A 21,328-nucleotide genomic window follows, 5' to 3' on the forward strand; every position below is an offset into this window, starting at 1 on the left:
TCAATCCGATAGCTATTTGGAGGTGTGCTCACCAATCTCCTTTGGTGAGCACATCACACCCTAGTTTTGCTCTATATATATATATAGAGAGAGAGAGTAGAACTAGGGTGCTCTTAAGCTCACCAAAGTTTTGGTGAGCTTAACTTTAAAACTCATCAAATCGATTTCAAATGACGAATCCGAACTGTTGAAACCCGCCTACCTTATGTGTGATCGATGCATCTACATGTGAAATTTTTAAACATTCGAATTAATTTAGTATAAAGTCAAGCGGTCAAAAAACGTTCAAAAAATGAATGCACTAAAATTAATTTATTAACTTTCTAATTTTGACCGCTTGACTTTATACTAAATTAATTCGAATATTTAAAAATTTCACATGTAGATGCATCACACATAAGGTAGACGGGTTTCAACGGTTCGGATTCGTCATTTGAAATCGATTTGATGAGTTTTAGAGTTAAGCTCACCAAAACTTTGGTGAGCTTAAGAGCACCTAGTTCTACTCATACATATATAGAGAGAGAGATGAGCTACGGTGAGTTGCGAAGTAAAACGCGTTTCTACTTCACGCCGTATTTTTATTTTGAAAGTCCAAACGACCGATCCGACCCGTTAGATGTTTAATCCATATTGAAATGTGCTTGTGCTTGGAGACCAAATTTTACATTTTTTGGAATTTTTTTACTATTTATTAAGCATTTTTGAAAATTGCTGTTTTGCTGTGAACAGTAAAAAACAGTAAAATTTTCTGGACCATCAGATCAACGACTTTCAAAATTACTTAATACATAGTAAAAGAATTCCAAAAAATATAAAATTTGGCCTCCAAGCACATTTCAATATGGAGAACAAGATGAACGGTTCGGATCAACATTTTAAACTTTAAAATCGCAAAATATGAGCGTGAAGTAAAATAGTCGCTTTACTTCGCAACTCACTGTAGCCCATCTCTCTCTCTCTCTCTCTCTCTGTATATATATATATATATATATATATATATATAGATTTAGGCTGGGGTGCTATGGATAGCATAGTGGCATCTATGCTACGGCTCAATATTCGAGTTTTCAAAATTCAAACGGTCGATCCAAACCGTTCATCTTATTCTTCATATTAATATCTGTTTGGAGACCAAATTTTATAATTTTCTGAATTTTTTTACTATTTATTAAGCCACTTTGAAAATCGCTAATCCAACGGTTTTACTGTTTTGTGCAGCCACCGTTGGATCAACAATTTTGTAAAATACTTAATAAATAGTAAAAAAATTTATAAAAATGTAAAATTTGGTTTCCAAGCAGATATTAATATGGAGAATAAGATGAACGGTTCGGATCGACCGTTTAGATTTTGAAAACTCGAATATTGAGCCGTAGCATAGAGGCCACTATGCTATCCATAGCACCCCAGCCTAACTCTATATATATATATATATTTGTAGAATGTAACATTCTCCCCCCGTAAAAGAATTTCGTCTTCAAAATAAAAATCAAAATAGAAAATAGTTTTTTTCTTAGTCGAAAATAATTAGACTGGAAATTAAAATGTATAGTTTAATCAATTTAACTAGTAGTATAAATTCACTACGCTTTTGCTGCGCCACTTTGATTTTTTTTTATTATAATTTATTTAGCCTTTTCAAATTCAAAAGTCTAGCTATACTTAAAGTTTTCAATTAGCTAGTAGCATAATATAAGGTTATCCTTTACTTGTTTGATAGCCAATCAAAGAAGAAAAGATATGCCTTTTATTATGTAAGACCGGTAATCAAAAGTGATGGCTAGTCAATTTAGAACCGGTCTCCATAGTTTTATATAAAAATAATAATTATAATAATTTACATCTGTGGCTAATTTGCTGCCGGCCTTTTTTTTTTTTTTCTGATGTCCAAACAACAAATTCAAACCGTTAGATGTTTAATCTATACTATAATCTACTTGGAGACCAAATTTTATATTTTTGGGAATTTTTTTACTATTTATTAAGCTAGTTTGAAAACTGCTGATTTCAATGCTACAAAAATTTACTGAAAACAACCGTTTTCAAACTAGCTTTATCATTTCAATTAATAAAATCTACAATTTATTATTTATTAATTTAACTATAAGTTTTCTTTTTGTTGATTGATAAATTGATTTTTCATCTTGTTAATTATGAGTTTTAATTTTTGTGCTACGTTTTTTAGGAAAGAAATGTATTTAAAGGGAGATGTTTTGATTTTAGAAATAAAGTGAATTATAATTTTAAATAAAGAAGTGTTTGATTGCATAATCAAATAAGACAAGTTATAGTAACAATAAAGTAGGGATAAAATTGTCTATACACTTAAAAATTTTGAAACTGTTGTGCTAATAAAAAATATAGTTGTGTTAAAATCATTACCTGTATTTTATTGTGTCTCAAATTTTAAAGCGAATTCCATATTCTAAATATAATAGTCTCCAAAGTGATTTTTGATATGGCTTGAAATATTCTATGCGGTCCGGTACCATAGAGAACGAGTCAAAATTCACTATGGAGACTATTATTTTGTGCTAAAAAATCACTTTGGAGAACCAATATTATTTGAGCTTTGATATTCGTACAAAACATATTTAAATGGTTGAGATTTTTCAAAATATCACACAAAATATGAGATATCTCAGAGGATGCGAATTCATATCGTAAGCAATGTTATCAGTATCGGATCGGACATCGACCTAGTAATTCTTCGGTTCAATAGTTTACTGGCTGGACCAATGGATCAACCGATTTAATTGCTAGTTTATTCAAATACAAAAATAATAATATATGAGGTCTAATAATTGTTATAAATCACATTGTTAATATTATATTTGTGAAAATTCACTCACACATATTCGATAATGTAATATAAAATCAAATAATATCTATATTTCAAAATTTAATATCTAAATAGAATGGTAGTACCGATTTTATTAAAAATGATGGGATGTTTTTCTTTATAGGGAAAAATATCATCACTCGACTTTATTTATTATCAAGATGCAATTTTGATAAATAGTTACGCAAATTTTAATAAATAATAAAATTAAATTAAAATTGTGTTTTGAAAAGAAACAAGTATACACAATACACAATTAGACTGAAATCATTTATCACCAAAATATTTGATTTTCTATTATAATGTTTACAGGCAAGTCATATGTAAACGGAAGAAAATACTTTTTTTAATGGATAATTTTTTTTATGTTTCTCAAATTTTATTTTAGCGCCTAGATATACAGCATGTACTTAATCTTCAGTGCAATTAATCTTTTTATGAAAAAAAAAGAACACATGCTCTTTCAAGCTCAAAATTTAGGACATTTTTGTTAACCTAAAATAGTTAGGTTAATTTCTTTAATCTAATGTAGCAAATTAATCATGGATTCTATGTGCTTGTTGCGTTTATTGATATATAAAACTTAGTTTTTAATTATGTCTGAAGTGTCACATATATATAAAACTCAATTTTTAATTGGTAAATATCAAATATTTACCTGTTGTTCACTGTGGTCTTCTTCTTTCATTTTTAATGAAATGAGTCGAGTAGGTCAGACGATGTTACCGTTATATATTCAACTGCAGAGTTTCCGACCGAACAATAAATCTAAAACTGTTGGTGCAGAAAATGCATGCTCTCTCTCTCTCTGTTTTTTTTGTGATTGGAAGCCCTTGGGCAATTTGCATTAATAAATGAAGTTGAAATTACATGATTAAAACTACAGAGCCTAAAATAAAGTGGATAAGGAAAAACTAAACAAAAAGAGTTGAAGTACTTTAAGCTAAAACCTAAAAACATGACCTAAGGAAACATTACAGTTAACTACTGATTGCTAAAATTGAGAAATTAAAATATGTTGCTGTTTGTTGATCATAATCTCAAGAGATGCATGCAACACTTGTTGAATCTGTTTCATCAGGGTCAAGGGGGCAAGAGCAAGACAGCCTATGCATCTCTAGATCTCAAAGAACATGCTGTGTATTATCCTTGTCATCTCTGACTGCGTAGGGGTCGCCCGGGTGGGGACGTTGTGGGGTGCATCTAAAACGGTTTTGATATGACAGCCTACTAATCTACCTACCTACCTACTTTTATTCTCTCTTTTTTTTTTCTCAAACACTTAATAGCCTAATAGCCGAACCAGTTCAAAAAAAAAAACGGTTTTTCTCTTTAAAGAGTGAGCTTAAAAAGAGTTTGTTTCTACTATGAAAAGTTAAATTAGACGTCAAACATCAATTTAGCAACTTTTTAATATTTGCAAACACTTGTTACAAATATTTGATAGCATCACATTCATCTTCAATCTTATTCTCATAAAAGCTGTCTTTTTAAGGGCCTGTTCGGCGGTATGAGGGGAATAGGAATGGCTACAGGATTTCAAAACTTTTGAACTGAAAAATTACTGTTCATGTGGGGAAAAAAAAAAAATTCAATCTAAGTGAATTTTTTTTTTTCTCACGTGAACAATAATTTCATTGCTGCAGCCTAACAGGCCCCAAGGGAGTTAGAATTTCATAGAATTTTTATAGCAAAATTAAATCCAGAAGCTAATTCATTTTAAACAATATCTTATTTTATTTGAAAATACAAAAGGTGCTTCCATCATCTTATAATTCAAATTTATTTATTTATTTTCATAAACTTCAATAACATCAGAAACCAATAAGCAAAGAAAATATTTTGTTGTTTTATTGGAAATAAAATCTAGTGATGAATATGATTACTAGTTCATATGTATGTTTAGGTTTCATCTAATTTTTTTATTCATTTTGCAAATTCTCGCCAGAAAAAAAACTTAGTGACGCTTTAAATAATATATCGCCAAACTATACTTAGGATTGGCAAAATTTGATGAATATAATTAATTTGTATATGTTATGGTTTGTTCAACCTGGTCAAATAAAGATCTTACATAAAATAACATTTTTACTTTATTTCTTATTTTATTTTATGGAAAATTGTCAATCGAATTTCAAAATCCAACTTTTGTTAAATCTTAGAAGTACCACTGGTTGGATTTATTGAACAACTGCCAACTCAACCCATATTCTCCAAACTTTACACATCAAATGAAAAGCTAACACTATCAAATTATGTAAAAAAACTTCAAAAATCAAAATCAAACTAAATAACCTAAAATAGAGTTGCTTGTTTACAGAACAGAAATGTAAAATCACGTATGTCAGAACAGAATAAAAGATTTTCGGGTAAAATTTGCCATAGAACTTTACAATATGCAACAAACCACATTGGCAGTGCAACTCAAACAAATTCAAAGTAACACCCAGTACTATTGCAATTGATATTGTAAACAATTATTTACAAGACAGAGAAAACACTAAGCACCAACTTCTACAAAAAAAAACAATCTCTATGACTCATTGAACCTCTCCTTCACCTGTCAAAGTTGCAACAACAACTAGGTCAGTGAACTATAAAACAATAGAACTCGAATGAATAAAATCATTTTGTGATCAAAAGTAATTGTGTCTTATTTTGGAATTTTTGTTCAGATACGAGTTCTCTATGCCATTTTGTAATATGAAGTGTCCTCAGCCTTAACATTGCTTTGGTTTTCAACTATTAAAGTATAGATTTACAACATAAGTTCTGGTTTTCTTTTCCTACATACATTGCCATCATCAACAAGCACTGTATGTATTGCATCTCGGATCTCTCTCAGGTCCCAGTCTGATCAGAACCGACTGAATGGACTCCACCAATAGTTGATCCGTCTCGCATTATTTTATCTAACAAGATAAAGGATGTATTAGGGCCCTTTTTGAAACACACATGAAAAACAAACCCATGAATATTGTGTCAGAAATTATGTAAAAAGGTTGAAAAAAGCTTGTTACATAATACGAATAAACAACTGGTACACCATTTATTGGCTTTCAAGAGTCCTTCATAATGTAACAAAATTATTCCCCATAAATAATAGAATGAACTTCATAAACCTCTTTCTTTGGTATATCACACGCATACAAACTTAAAAAAGATTTCCTGGGGCCTTAAAAGTTACTTCAAGTTTCTTTTTAATTTCAAGGAGCTTTATGTTAATGATCTCAGAATGGACAACTTGCTTACCTGTAAATAATTGTTTTTGTACATTCAAAATTCAAATAAAGCATGGTAATTTAAAATTATTTGGGCTGATGTGATTATATGCAACCTAGTAAAATACAGACAACATATAAGCTGGATAATTCGAGACATATTTAACAATAACTTGTATATTTTACACATTGTTCTTTATCTGAATAATTTGTTAGCAATAGTTCCTTTAACGGACATAGTAAACATTGAGGATAGATAGCATGAAGTAAAATAACATTTCTGAGACAGTACCGTTAAAAAGGAGAACATACCACCAGAAATGGTTCAGTCACCATTCAACAACTATTCTACCCTTTTTTATTTATTTGTCTAATGTTTTTCACTTATATCGCTTAGTGTAGTTCATTGCATAACTGAAGCAAACCTGAGTGAAATCGAGCACAAAGTGCATACCCAATCTTCTACTGGTTGAATTTTTGACAAAGGTATACAAGCCCTTTTGCATACCTTCATGTACATCAAAATCTCGTCAGGACCCTTGTTGACTTCTTGTAGTTTTATCACATCTTGCATTACTACTTGCTCCCCAGTTGCAATCTGGCAGTTGGGACTAGCAATGGGAAAGAGGTTATATCAATCTGTAAATTAAAATGAACTAATATGACAGGAGCAATTGCAGGTTTGTTTACCTTGCTTATAGTAAAGCTGTCCTTTCTTGCTCTGGCTAAAAGCCCTTGGTTGACTAGATTATCCAGAATTTCTATAAACAAGGATGTTAGTAATTAAAGAATTTTTTTATTACTAATAAAGATTTGTTATATAGGACATTTGGTTCTAAAGCTGCAATTTACTGAGAGGGGATGGTAACAAATTTAATCTAACTCTGAATACCAGTACAAACCAAGCAAGTATATTACCCTTCTTTTACTTATCTCTTGTTCATCTCTAACAATATGACCCAGGTTTAAAAGCCTAAGTTAATACATTTCTGTAATCGTAAACAGAATCCTAACGAGGATAAGAGTTCAAAACAAATACAAGGTTTCAGCAGATACATATCTTTTGCTTTTCTCTCCTCAAAGGCAGGCTGCTGCTACAACCCGGTCCATTCGACCTAAGCAAACAAACATGATTTATACCAACACAAAATCCTATAAGTACTTCAATGGTGTGGATCTGGTGCTTATTACATTGGGCTTCAAGCAAAAAAGCAGCAGATATGGACTGAGAATTGAACCAATGTCAACATAAAGTACCAGAATGAATTTCCCTGCAGGCTATTACACTATGGATTACCATAAAGTACCAGAATGAAACACGTCGTATCATTACTAAAATAATAAATTTTATTCAAATCATAACATAATGTCATGCCCAACTACCTTCAATCAGTGCCTGCAAGTTTTATACAAAGAGAGAATTATTAAATTTGCAGATGGAAATGAAAAAGACAGATGTATATGTGTAAAAGAAAACTTCCCGAATAAACCTCTGGGAAGTATGAGAGAACATCTGAGATATTATCAGTGTTGATTTCCCTAGTATTTATCCATTCTCTTACTAAAGCTGTCAGTTCATCCATATTTGTTGCCCCCATTGCATTATCTTGAGTCCCATCTAATGATAGCAAGAATTTTTGTAAAAAAGAAAAAAGTTCAGACATGGAATAGAAAGAAAGCTAGTACTGTGTGTCACCACTATATTTTGTATTCTTATGTTAAAAGGATCACTGGCCATCAGAAATTGAACCATTTGCTCCATTTTCCTTCTTGGGAACTGTCAAATTACTAATTCAGTTAACAAGGAGGTATATCAATCATTTTAAAGGCGAAAAAAACGATGACAAATGTTCTTACCATTAGGAGCAATGATGCAGCGATCAAGTTCAGCAGTCCCGATCTGAAAATTTGTGGTATTGAAAACATTTAAATTATAAGCATAAGTTGGACTTTTCTTTTTTGAAGGAGAGTGGGCTGGATGCCCATTCACAAATATATTAATAAACGAAAAAAATTACAAAGTGTCCGTTATTTACTTAGCTAGTACAATATCGTTAACTGCAAAAAATGGTAACAAGCATAACCCTCTACCATACATTGAACTTGATTTGGAGGTTGGCACCAACAGTAATTTTAACTTGACCAACAAAATATCTATGAATTTTATTTGGAGTATATTGTTTACAAGTAATCCAAAGGCAACAAATGGAAACTCCAGGTATATCAGTACCTCGATGCTAAATCAGAAATGTGACTGAACACACGGAGAAAGAGAATAACCTCACTGTCAGAATAGTCTTTTTCATTTCCAGAATCATCTCCCAGGCTCATATCATCAGCCGGGGCATCTCTATTGTCACCCTCACATGGATCAAGAACACCCTTAACCTACACAAAGAACACATATAGGCAAACGTACACCCACATGATGAAAAAAAAAATTATCATATTTATCACAATAAAAGGAACAAGAAACAATAGTATAACATTGGCAGGATTTCAATTTCAGCCATTGATGCAACCAATAGCACAATAGGTAAGTTAATGTCTATTATATCAGTACACAATGAATACATTTGCAGACGTCATTTGACTGTTATTTTTCTCTTAAACATTAATTATGCACTGATCCCTACAGGCATAAGCTGGTACTAGACCAATCAGGTAAAAGGAGTACCTTGAGGGCTAGCGCAAGGTGCTTGCTATCTACATCGCCGGCCTCCATCTTTAAGGGGTTCCTGTGCCATATATTCACTGCTTCGTTCTCTGTGCAACCTCTGAAAAATGGGGGCTTGTAGTCCTCAGGCTGTAATGATAAATGTTCACAAGAAATTTTTTAGTAGAAAGCCAATCTTTTCAGTAACTGCATGCATTTTGTTGGAAGGACTGCAACATTAAAGTAATTAGACCAAGAAGTGCTAAATAAATTCTAATAGTTGTCTTTTGGATTTTCATTTTTTATTGTCATAACTAATATCTAAGCTGCAAATTACACTAGGTGAGAATTGACAGCATAAAATGGTGATGAAACTTAAAAAAAAAAAAGGGAACAACAAGATAAATATTGGTTGTATGATTCAACTGATAACCAGTGATATTCATTTAGTGACCAGCGTATGCTGATTAAATGGTTCGTGCAATATCAAACCCAAAATTAGCCACTACATATATTTCCAAAGATCCAAACTATGTAATAGAATGTACAACATGTTGGGTCAAAAATTCAGAAATTCGGATAGTTAAAGAAATAAATCAAGTTGAAAAAAATATTTATTCGGATCAATTTCAACACTACACAATAATTTACTGATAGAACAACTTGAGATGGATGTAATCTCATACAATTGTGTCTTGTCTAACTTGGTACACCCAAGCAATAATTTAATCATGGTTTGGTTCAATAAAAACAAACGAAGGGAAAACATAACCTCACATCTCAAGCTCCGACATACCGTGACTTCATCATAGTGTAACAGCTTCATCAGAATGGTACGCTGGAATACAACAGTAGAATTTATCAATATATATCCTCTTCAGTATGATACTGGAACTTCTTTTGTGGGAATTTATGCAAAAGTAACCTTGAAATAGTCATCATTGACAACAGCAACAAAACTCACAAAAGTAAACATTGAGGAATCAATAACTTGTATATTTTACACATTGTTCTTTATCAGAATAATTTGTTAGCAATAGTTCCTTAAATGACATAGTAAACATTGAGGAAAGATAGCATGAAGTAAAATAACATTTTTGAGACAATACCGTTAAAAAGGATCTGGTACAGAAGTAACAGTGTACCACTTGACTAGAACTCCAAAAAAAATAAAAATAAAAACAAGGCTAGTAGCAGCTGCCTGACAAAACAAAACACTACCCAAAAATCTGCAGCTGCAAATAAAAAAAACTACACACCATGCAGCACCAAGTCTTGTGGTTGCGATCAGACGAGCAGCAGCTGAAGCAGCTCGAATAGCTGTTCAACTGTTACATTCGCTAGAGAGGTACAAGATTACACCGAAACTGCCAGAACTGCTCACCAAAGGGCTCGTACGGCCACCAACACGGCAATTGTCGTACAAGCGGCTGATAAGGTTCTGGGAAGGGCAATTGTCGTACAAGCGGCCGTTCCTAGAACCTCATCAGCCGTTTGTACAATAATTGCTGTGTTGGTGACCGTACGAGCTCTTTGGTAAGCGACTCTGACAGTCTCAGTGGAATCTTGTGTCTCTCTGACGAATGTGAGTGGCTTGAACAGCTATTCGAACTGCTTCGGCTGCTGCCCATCTGATCGCATGAAGCAGTACGTGCGTCGGCAATGCAGTTCGGAGCTTTTTTCTTTTTGTTGGGGAAAGAGAGTGGGAAAGACGGAAAGTACATGTCAGGAAAAAACGCTTGTCGCGTAGAAGAGGAACCTGCCATTTTCGTCGGAGCTTTTTTTTTTTTTTGTTGGGGGAAGAGGGTGGGAAAGACGGAATTAAATAACATGTCAGGAAAAACTTACCAACAGAACCCTTCAATTTTCTCTTTTCCTGTTTAGTCGTTATATTTCAATATGATACTAGAACTGAACTCAGTGTCTCGGTTAACTGAATAATTCTTTTTTTCCTTTTTTTGCTACGTGATGGTAAATCATTTTTATTATTTTCTCACAATAAATATAAATGATTATTTAGCCCTGTACTGCAAAACATTTAATGAGCTTAGGATAAAGTTATTTTCTTCTCACAAAGTATCGTGATTAAGTTTTTAGTTAGCATTGAATTTGAACGTGTATCATTATTATTTCAAAAATAATCGTCTATGTTCATAAATATTCTATAAACGTGTAATAATAAGTTGATATGTTATTCTTAAAATAATATATGTTCCACTTTTTTCGTCTATCATGTGTTGTTAACAATAAATATAACAACATATATTAATCTATATCATATATGGCTAGTGAAAATAAAATTGTCAGTGCATATCTTTTTTCTGAGTTGAATATCAGATTATCAATGCATATTACTTGTATTAAATGCGTATCCTTATGATTGAAAATGAATGTATGAACAAATTTAGCCCTTTTTAAAGATCTTATCAATTATCATATCATTCTATAAAGCAATTAATATTATGATCATTTATTAATGATTTGATTTCCATAATTACCTGCATCAATGTATCCTAATTTAATCAATTTCTAAACTTGAAGATCTTGAAATTTAATATCCTCTTTGTTTATTAGAATGCGATGCCATAGAAGATCAATGATACCAAAAAAAAAAAAAAATTGATCTATGTATAATTATTGAGAAATGTTCTTGTATCCCGAGCCATCAAATCCGAGCCTGTCTCCGAACTGGTTTAACTGGGTTTAACCATCTGCTAATAAGGGTAATTTATTAATTTGCCATTAATTAATGAATTGATGTTTTAACGCATTACAGTTTTAATTTGATTGTTTTAAACGTTAGCTTTACATGCTTTTGTACTGTGTTTTAATTTCACGGATAGTTTGTTAGGAACAGTTGTAATCACCAATCCCTGAATTAGTCCCCCAGATTGTTAACTGTCCTCTAATCATTTTCTAACTAATTAAGTACTTTAGTGTACCTTAAAGTACAAGTTATAATGATTAGCTCGGGGACTAGCTCGGGGCTTGGTTTTAATTTGAATGATAAGCACAAATTTTAATTAAAGTTAAACAAATTGCTTTTGATATTTAATAACTAAAAAAAGAGCATCCATTTTGAAGTTCCATTTTGTTTTTGTTTTGCTTCGTTTCTTTTTTTTTTTAAATATTTGATAAGTCTGCTAACAATTATTATTCCGAAGTACTTGTTTCATTGTTATTTAATACATGTTTGTTTGCTTACAAATTGTCATTGTTGTGAGAAGTTCTATGTTGAAAATATAAAATAATTGATGTGTCTGCTAACAATGATTGTTTCGAAGAGTAGTTTCATTGTCATTTAATACAAGTTTGCATGGTTATAAATTGTCATTATTGTGAAAAGTTATATTTTTCACAACATAAGATAATTGATAAGTTTGCTAGCAATTATGGTTTCTAAGTAGTAGTTTTATTGCTTTTTAATAGAAGTTTCCACGCTTTAAAATGTGTTTGAAGAATATGTTTTAAAATGTGTTTGTAAACACGTGTTTATATGTTTGTAACAAATTTTTTAATGTTTGTAAACACAGGCTTATATATGCTTTAAAATGTGTTTGTAAACACATGTTTTTATGCACAAATTTTCAATGCTTTGTTTATGTTATTTGCTTGCTTTACACACAGGTTTATATACTTTAAAATGTGTTTGAAGAATAAGTTTTAAAATGTGTTTGTAAACACATATTTATATATTTGTAACACAGATTTTTAAAATTTTTGTAAACACAGGTTTATATGCTTTAAAATGTGTTTATAAACACAGGTTTATATGTTTGTAACAATTTTCTCAATGTTTATAAACACAGGTTTATATGCTTTAAAATGTGTTTGTAAATATAGGTTTATATGTTTGTAACAATTTTTCCATGTTTTATTTATGTTGTTTGCTTGCCAGTACATATTGGTTTACATGTTTTACTTGTTCACATGTATTGTTCCTGGCACATTCTGCACAAATGAAGAAAATTTGTGCTGGGGGACGCCCTCGGGGATTTGTACAAATTTAGAGGTGTAAATTTCATGCTTGGGGACGCGCTTGGGGATTCGTTCCAGTTTAGATCTATAAATTTTTGCTCGGAGACGAATTCGGGGATTCCGTTTTGTTTTTAAAAATAAAAATTTAACTCATTTACAATGAGAGTTAAACACTTAAACGCAGTAGATTAAACACTTTTCTTTATATGTTTAAATTATACGATTGTTTCGCTGCATTTGGCGGTGCTTTTGTTAAATTTGTTTAACATAGCGTTTTTCTCTTCATGCAGCGAAATTCTATACAATAAAGAAAGATTGGTACTGTTACTGCACTGTATGAAGTAAAACCTGATCTTTTTGTCGCCGATATTCTAAAAAATTGGGGGACGCTCATGGATACTTTGTTTGGGGTACAATTATCAGCTTCCATAATTATTATATCAAATAAATGTAAATATTTATTAAGGTTTCTGATAACAGAAAGCACCTTTCTAATTTAATCTATTTAATATTATAGTGGATAGCTTCGAGCTAATTTCTATGCCTGCTAATATAAAATTCAAACTTATATATGTTCGACGAATAAAATGAAGGAAATAATTTCAAATTAATGATGATATCTCTTTGATGAAACTATATAGTAGAATATTTAACAATCGAGCTAATATAATATCATCACAAAACCTCTTTGTATAAAAATACTGAATTAGTTACTCGTAATTTTAAATTACGATTTCAAATTTTATAATATATCATATATGAACAACTACATGAACTTAATTAGAATCATCTAATTTATCATTCAGTTTTATTCTCTTATACCTACTATTGTATTAAATTATATAATGGAATGCAGTTTCTAAATAATACTAATTTCATTAATTTATAAAAATGCTATCCGAATTAAGGAATACACTTAAGCTTGTTGTGATAAGTTTCGAGAAAATTAGAATAGTTAGATAAATTAATAAATAAAATAAGTCAAGTTGAAACAATCTTACTTAATTTTTAAGAAAATTGTCAATAAAATTATTGGAGTTGGGTAAAATAAATTGATATATACAATATTGCTAGGTTTTTTATAATATAATTAAATCTGTCACTGTTGTATTTTTTAAAATCTTAAGATGTGACGAAAATAAATAAAGAAAACAACAAACTATTTACTAATTTTATAAATCTAACTTTTAAGAGGAAAAAAAACATTCAATAATTTATGAGAAATAAATAGATTTTAAACAAAAATAACATATTTTATAAACAAAACTCTTTGAGGACAGAAAATCTTATGATAAGATATGAGGGAGAATCAATTTCTAAACGAAATACTTGATAAAGGGTAAAAAGAGAAAAACACGGGGATATAAATGTGAAAGTGATATATGTAATGCAACGCAGGACAGGAGAGAGGAGAGAGGAGAGAGGAGAGAGGAGACAGGTGGACAAAAGCACGGCGCCGCGCCCAGTCAGCCCCAGTCAAAAGTTAGCTTCAATTAATGGCTACGTTACGTGAGGTTTTAAAAAGTTTCCTTGTTGTATTGGATTTGATTTGATGCGAGGAGACTATTCAATGAGTTTGGATCGTTCAATATGGTTGCCAAAGCTGTTAAAGTTAAAGGGTTCTCCTCAATCCTCATTCCATATGGAGGCGAGGCAAGGCAATGGCGCTAGCTCTTGATGGCCATGCAAGCAAAGCAACATCCCGGTTGCACACCTCAAAAAAAAAAAAAAAAACATCCCGGTTGCAGCTGTACCAATGTACGTTTCTGACGGATTCTGAGCAAATTAGTGCATACTTTAAATTATCTACTCTACTATATGTCTATATCTATACAGATAGATGCCTATTAGTATTAGTTGTGAGTGGAAATTATCTCACTCCGTTAAGGAGGACCCGTTAAGGAGGCGACCCCAAGGCGATTTTTGAAATAGCAAGGCGATCTGGAAATATGAAGCAACCAGTGCTCTCTAACGGAGATGGGTGGTTCACGGTGCTCTCCAGACGGCAGCGCCAGGACTTAGCAAGAAGGAATCGAGGCGAATTCGAGCACCAACAGCGACGGCCAAGGAGAAGCTGGTGGAAGAACAACAATGTCTTCTCCCGACAACAACCAGCCCCAAATCGCACCGGGCATGCCTTCTCAACTCAACATCCATCCCCATATTGCACCCAGCGCGACCCCAAAGGTAACAAAAATATCTCTGTCGTGGGGAATAGGAAATACGTGGGGCACATTAATTGTTCTAGTACGCTTAATCAACAGTACCAAGGACAGACGAATTCACCTAATCATGACACAGCAGCGCCCCGGTCAACCTGGGGAAGAGTGGAGAGATTATTCCCGTACTTCACCATACCCAAGCTCTCACCTTTAATTAATGGCATTGCAAGCATTAATGGCACCCAAATTCAAAATCCCCCTACAAATACGGCTAATCCCAACAGACATTCCATCTCCATTAACTCATATCCACAAAATTCTTGCATCAACTCAGATATGACAAGGAAAAGAAATAACCCCCCCACTCGACAGCCTTTCGCCATTAGCCAAAGCAACACCCCTCTCAACCCCAATGCCCAATCATATGCACACATCACCACCCCTCCACCAAACATTCAACTCCCTCCATACCCGCCTACTGTGCAGCGGTATCAAAGCCCGCCATGGCAGCATTACTTGGATCAAAACCCGTGGCAGTTTTCACACATTCAAAACCCCTCATCCATAACTGAAAACCCCCTACACCAATCCAACCCCGAGTTACCTCTGCCACCAGACCCAAACCATCACCTATGGAAGGGGCGCTGTTACAACTGTCTCAAATTGGGACATGAACAACATGAATGTAGAACAAGAGAGCGTAAGTGTGCGAAGTGTTGGACCTCGGGCCATGAGGCCAAAAGCTGCATGCAAGGCCCGGCGGCCAAGAAGGTTAGATTCGACCCCCTTCAACCTAGGGGAAACATGGGGGAATCTCAGCTACCACCGAACCGGCCTAAAGCAGTGACGGTTTTCATCCCGGAGACTAATCTCATGAAGGTCGATGCGTTGGAATTCAATCGTGCAATAGTGATAGACGCTCGCCTTAAGAACAACCACACAACTGAGAAGGTCCAACATGTTCTCATGAACGTTTGCAAGTCGGACTTCCCGTTTCCCTTAACGCATATGTCGGGCACGCAATACCTCTTATTGCTTCCCGGTGGTTTTGACCGTCATAGTTTTCTACTTAACTATGGAAAACCTCTGCAAGACTTAGGTTATGTTTCTTATCCTTGGACACCTGCCATAAATGGCTATCCATTACGATTGAAATACAAAATATGGATCGAGTTGAGACGGATGTCTCTTCAATCATGGACCATAGACCATTTAATAGCGGCTGCTAGCTCATTTGGTATTGTTCTTGAACATGCCTCTATGACTAGAGCTATCTCTCTAGAGAGCATGTTTGCCGTTGTGGCAGTTCCTGACCTTGGCAACATTCCCCACAACCTATACATTTGGCTCAAGGGGATTGAAAGGGAGGTAGAAGTAAGGGTGCTGAGTTGGTTGGAGGAACCAGTACCATTATCACCAACAATCGACACAACCCCGACAGAGGAGTTTTTTAATCGGGTGCAAAGTGAGAACATGAAAGAAATAACCATTGCCAGGGATGAGAACCAAGGAGGTAATGTACTAGCCATTGACTTTGACATGATCTTCTCTGTTTGGAAGAACATGAAATCGGGTAAGGAGAAAGAGAAGCTAGAGAAAAGTCTAAGAGCATCCCCCTTGTTTGAGGCCATGCATAAACAGGAACTAGGAATGAACAGAGAGGTGACACCTCAACAAAGCAGTGCAAAACTCACCAAGGGTAAGAATATTCTGGAATATAAACAAAAGGAGATCTCGGGTTCTGTAGGGAAAAAGGAGGAGCGCAACCTGGTCATCAAATCCCCAGCAGTGACCAAAGACCACCCCATCGCAAGCCCAACTGTAGTCCCGAAACCAATTCAAGTTAATACCACAAATAACCCAACTCCCCATCAATCAACTAAAACCACGCCTATAGCCACTCCCCCCCACGCACCCACACCCTTGACCGATCGGGCCATCGGCTTGATCAAGTCCCTTCCAAGCCCACAAACAGCAATAAGACCAGGCCCAACTATAAACCCAGATCCAAACCAAAACAATTCCCAACTCCCAAACCCAAGGCCTTTAATTGAATCAAACCCAACACGTGGAAGCCCAAAAACAATACTTCTCCAAACCCAAAACAGTTTCAGTGAACCACAACCCGCTCATAATTTTATGCCGCTCCCGGCCGAATCTGGAGCAGAAGCAAACCTAGAAACTTCGGACCAGGGAACTGATTGTAATTTAGGAGCCGGGATCCATGGAAATGAACCGGAGGAGGGATTTGAAGAATCCGAACCAGAGGAGGAGGTGGAAGAATATGAGGATATGCAGGAAGAAGACTATCAGATCTACGAGGACTTTGAAGCAAACCACCAGGCGGACCTCAGTGCCTTGGAGAATCAAAGTTCAATAGAACAAGGGGAACCGGAAATTATTGGCGAGTATATAACACCGACAGCCTCAGAATTTGATCTCCAGATGTTTGAGGCGGCATATGGTGCTGCCGTGTCCGAACCTCAACCAGTGGAGGAATCCATAGCAGCGGCCATGGAGGCGCTGGCGGCAGAGGAACAAGCACTGGCAGTGGCAGATCAGTTAGCGATGGAGTTCCTAGCACCGCCGCCTGGTCCCATTCAAGATGAGGCAGTAGCGGAGGAGGTGATCGACCCGCCAATTCAAGACCAACAATCATTGCGCCGAAGTGCCAGAATTTCGGTGAGGGGTATTAATAGGAACTATTCCCCCAAAAAATCAAGAGGAAGGAAGAAAACAACTAATAAATCAACCTTCACTGAGTCTGACCTGTTGAAGGCACTACAAACCGAAGCACTGCAGGGGGCACCTCTGGATCAAGGTAAGTTGGAGGATATAGAACGGTTCTGTGGGATTGAAAATATTGGTGCTTATGTGCCACATGGAGAAGGGCCGAGCTTTGCAGGATTGGATGCGACTCAAGGAAATAATGAAGAGTTTGGGGAGTCAATCATAGGTGATCTAGAGTTTAATAGTGAGGATGATAGGTTCACCGACGATGAGATTCCATCGGATGGGGAAGGCCACTAAGGTAGTGTAGCCTATTAGGTAGCGAGCAGTTTTATTTTGTGACTTATTGATTAGGAACTAGCTGGATGCTGCCACTTTAAGTTATCTGTTATTATTTATCTTTAGCCTTGTGCTACTTTTGTGTAATCTATCTATATGAATGATCAAGCTTTATATTTTAGATTTCCTTTGTGTATTTTAAACTGGAATGTGAGGGGTCTTGGGGACTCGCAAAAATGTGATGTGATTAAGGATATAGCTATAGATGCGAAACCGGATATTATTACATATCAAGAGACAAAATGGAGCACTTGCTCAATTTTTCGTGTGCGGCAAGTGTGCCCCGCGTCTTTTAATCAATATGAGGTATTGGATTCAGTGGGATCGAGAGGGGGAATCTTGCTCGCGTGGAGCTCTAGATTCTCTCTAATAAATTCTTTTGTTTATAATTTTTCGATTACGGTGATTTTACAAGTTAATGATTTTGTATTTATGTACACGGCCGTATATGGACCTCAAGAGGATAGGATAAAAATTGAGTTTATGAATGAGCTACGGTTAATAAGGGAATTAAATGATTTACCTTGGATAGTCTCGGGAGACTTTAATCTATATAGGGATCTCCATGACACCACTGGTCATGTTAGAAACATTGGCCTGCTATCAGAATTTAATAATTTGGTAGCAGACTTGAACTTGGTTGACATCCCACTGCAGGGTAGAAATTTTACATGGTCAAGCAGGAGACCAAATCCAACATTTTCTAAATTGGATCGAATCTTTCTGTCAGACCATTGGAACCTATACGGTGCCACAAATTATTTACAGGACCTACCATCAGGGAAAAATATGGGCGGTTCAAAGAGGCCTTTCTAGATGGGCGAGGATTAAATTTTGCAAAAGGGACACATACCTCCGCAGATCAAAATGGGTGCTAAGGCAAATAGATCGGGTAGAGGAGCTAAGACGGCTGAGCTCGTTGGAATTCAGACTGAGAATCAGCCTCAGGGAACACATCTTCAACTTAGCACGCGACAAGGAGATGAGGTGGAAACAAAGATCAGGTTGTTCATGGCTCAAATCAGGAGATAAGAATACCAAATATTTCCATGCGGTAGCCAATGGAAGGAAAAATAGAAACTCGATGATCACGGTTAATGGGGATGACGGGACAACGATACCTCATTCACAAATACCTCGCCACATCAAAAATCACTTTTCAAACCTACTTGGTAAGAAAAACTTGTACAGACGACCATTTAATTTGACAGGTAAAGTTGGAACTGACCTCTCTGGGGATCTATTATGCCTTGACAATCAAATATCGGAGGACGAGGTTATGGCCGCTATAAAGGAAATGCCAAGTGACAAAGCAAGCGGGCCGGACGGGCTTCCAATTGAATTCTATAGAGCGTTCTGGAATATAATCCGATCAGAGCTCATGAATCTGATATGGGACTTTCACAACTCTCACCGCAGCATCAAACCCATTAACAAAGCAATCATAACCCTGATACCAAAGATAAGGGCGCCCCTTGCAATCTCTGACTATCGCCCTATCAGTGTAATCAACACGGTGGCCAAAATAATAACAAAAATTTTGGCTAACAGACTGCAACCACATCTCCCGAATCTAATTGCGCCGAATCAAACGGCATTTGTGAAAGGAAGATCAATGATGGAATCCTTCCTAACGGCCCGTGAATTTCTGTCATTCTGTAAGATGAGAGGGTTACCGGCAATCTTGTATAAGGTGGACTTTGAGAAGGCCTTCGACACAGTGGACTGGTGCTTCCTCACAAATCTCCTGATTGAAAGGGGATTCCCACCAAAATGGATAGGCTGTGTCTTAGCGGTTCTGAAAACATCGACCTCGGCGATCAGGGTTAATGGAGAAATCACGGAGTTTTTTTCACATGGTAGAGGCCTCAGGCAAGGCGATCCGCTGTCCCCAATGCTCTTCATCATAGTGGCGGATTCGCTAAACAGCTTCATGCGAAATGCGGAACAGGCCATGCCCCCGTCCGTTCACATGTCCCCAAAAACAATCCAATTCGCGGATGATACAGTCATCATCTCGGAAGCAAATCCGGAAACACTCAGGATTATAACTCAAATCCTCATAATATATGAGGAGATCACGGGCCTCAGAGTGAATAGTTCGAAGAGTGCTTTTGTTCCAGTTTCAATTCTGCAGAACCTCATCCCGACAGTGCAGAATATTCTCTCGTCACCGGTTGTGGCACTTCCCATCACATACCTGGGCCTTCCACTTTCAATCAAAAAATTGCGCATATTGGACTTCTATCCAATGGTGCAGGCGGTCCGGAGAAGAATGGAAGGTTGGAAATCAAATTTCCTATCATACGGTGGGAGAGTGACCTTGGTAAAAGCGGTCCTATCAGCTATACCAATTCATTATATGCAAGCCACAAGGTTACCGAAAGGAGTCGTCAGGCAAATTGACAAAATGAGAAGACAATTCTTATGGCGAGGGAATTCACCGTGCAGAGGCATAAATTGCTTGATTAACTGGGATACCATATGCACGCCCAAATGCAATGGTGGAATGGGAGTGATATCCCTAGAGGGCCAAAATCAGGCACTCTTAACTAAATGGCTATGGAGACTACAAAGTGATCAAGAAGGACTCTGGGCATCCACGCTTCGACAATTGTACAACATCACTGAATTCACACAGCTTGGTGAATCCACTGAACGAACCAGTTTTCTAAAAGAATTAGCTTTGCTAGTTCCATTCTTTGACTCCTCGGTTAAACTGGATGTTGCCACCCAAACATTCCAATGGAGATGGACGACATCCAAGACTTTCACCTGTTCTTCGGCCTATCGAATGATGAATGACTCGGGGGTGCGATCGCTTTACCATCGGGTCCTCTGGAAACTGAGGGTGCCAATGAAAGTTTGTGTTTTCCTTTGGCTGCTAATGAAGGACAAAATCCTAACTCAGGAGGTTCTTGCCATGAGGGGATGCGCGGTAACCCAGGGATGCGCGCTGTGCAGCAGCGGCCTTAGTGAGACGGCGGAGCACTTAATGAGAACATGTCCGTATGCATGCAATTTCTGGCGGGGTTTATGCGTACAACAAAACCTCCGGATAACAGCAGGTGGCTCCCACATTGATATCTGGTGGGATGGGAGAGTCCAACTGTCGGGGCAGAGCAAAGAAAGATGGGATGTGACATGGGCGGCAGGCTCGTGGGCGCTATGGAAGGAAAGAAACAGAAGGACCTTCACCCAAAAGAGAAAGTCTGAGGATATTCTGATTAATGATGCCTCGACAGACATACATAATTGGCTATTATTTAGTTAAAGGAAAAAGCGAGAGGGGAGGCATGGACATTTTGGGAGCTTTTTTATGTTTTTTGTCCGAGCTGTTTAACAGTTGACAGGATTTTGTAAGAATTTTTAGCGATACATGGATCACTTGATCCGT

The 21,328-nt window shown here is 35.9% G+C and overlaps 1 protein-coding gene across 1 annotated transcript; it reads right to left on the reverse strand.

The window, feature by feature from the left end:
* Positions 1-5,378: 5,378 nt before the first annotated feature.
* Positions 5,379-10,488, reverse strand: LOC144549361 (meiosis-specific protein PAIR2-like). Its single transcript, XM_078298066.1, has 12 exons — positions 10,205-10,488; positions 9,648-9,681; positions 9,519-9,560; positions 8,744-8,872; positions 8,347-8,454; positions 7,924-7,966; positions 7,802-7,843; positions 7,557-7,684; positions 7,450-7,462; positions 6,757-6,827; positions 6,575-6,664; positions 5,379-5,405 (listed from the first exon to the last, which is right to left on the reverse strand). The coding sequence occupies exons 1-12, from the start codon at positions 10,486-10,488 to the stop codon at positions 5,379-5,381; spliced, it is 1,011 nt and encodes a 336-aa protein (XP_078154192.1).
* Positions 10,489-21,328: the final 10,840 nt, after the last annotated feature.

This window comes from Carex rostrata, chromosome 35 (genome assembly GCF_964058835.1).
Source record: "Carex rostrata chromosome 35, lpCarRost1.2, whole genome shotgun sequence".
Classification (NCBI taxonomy): Eukaryota; Viridiplantae; Streptophyta; class Magnoliopsida; order Poales; family Cyperaceae; genus Carex; species Carex rostrata.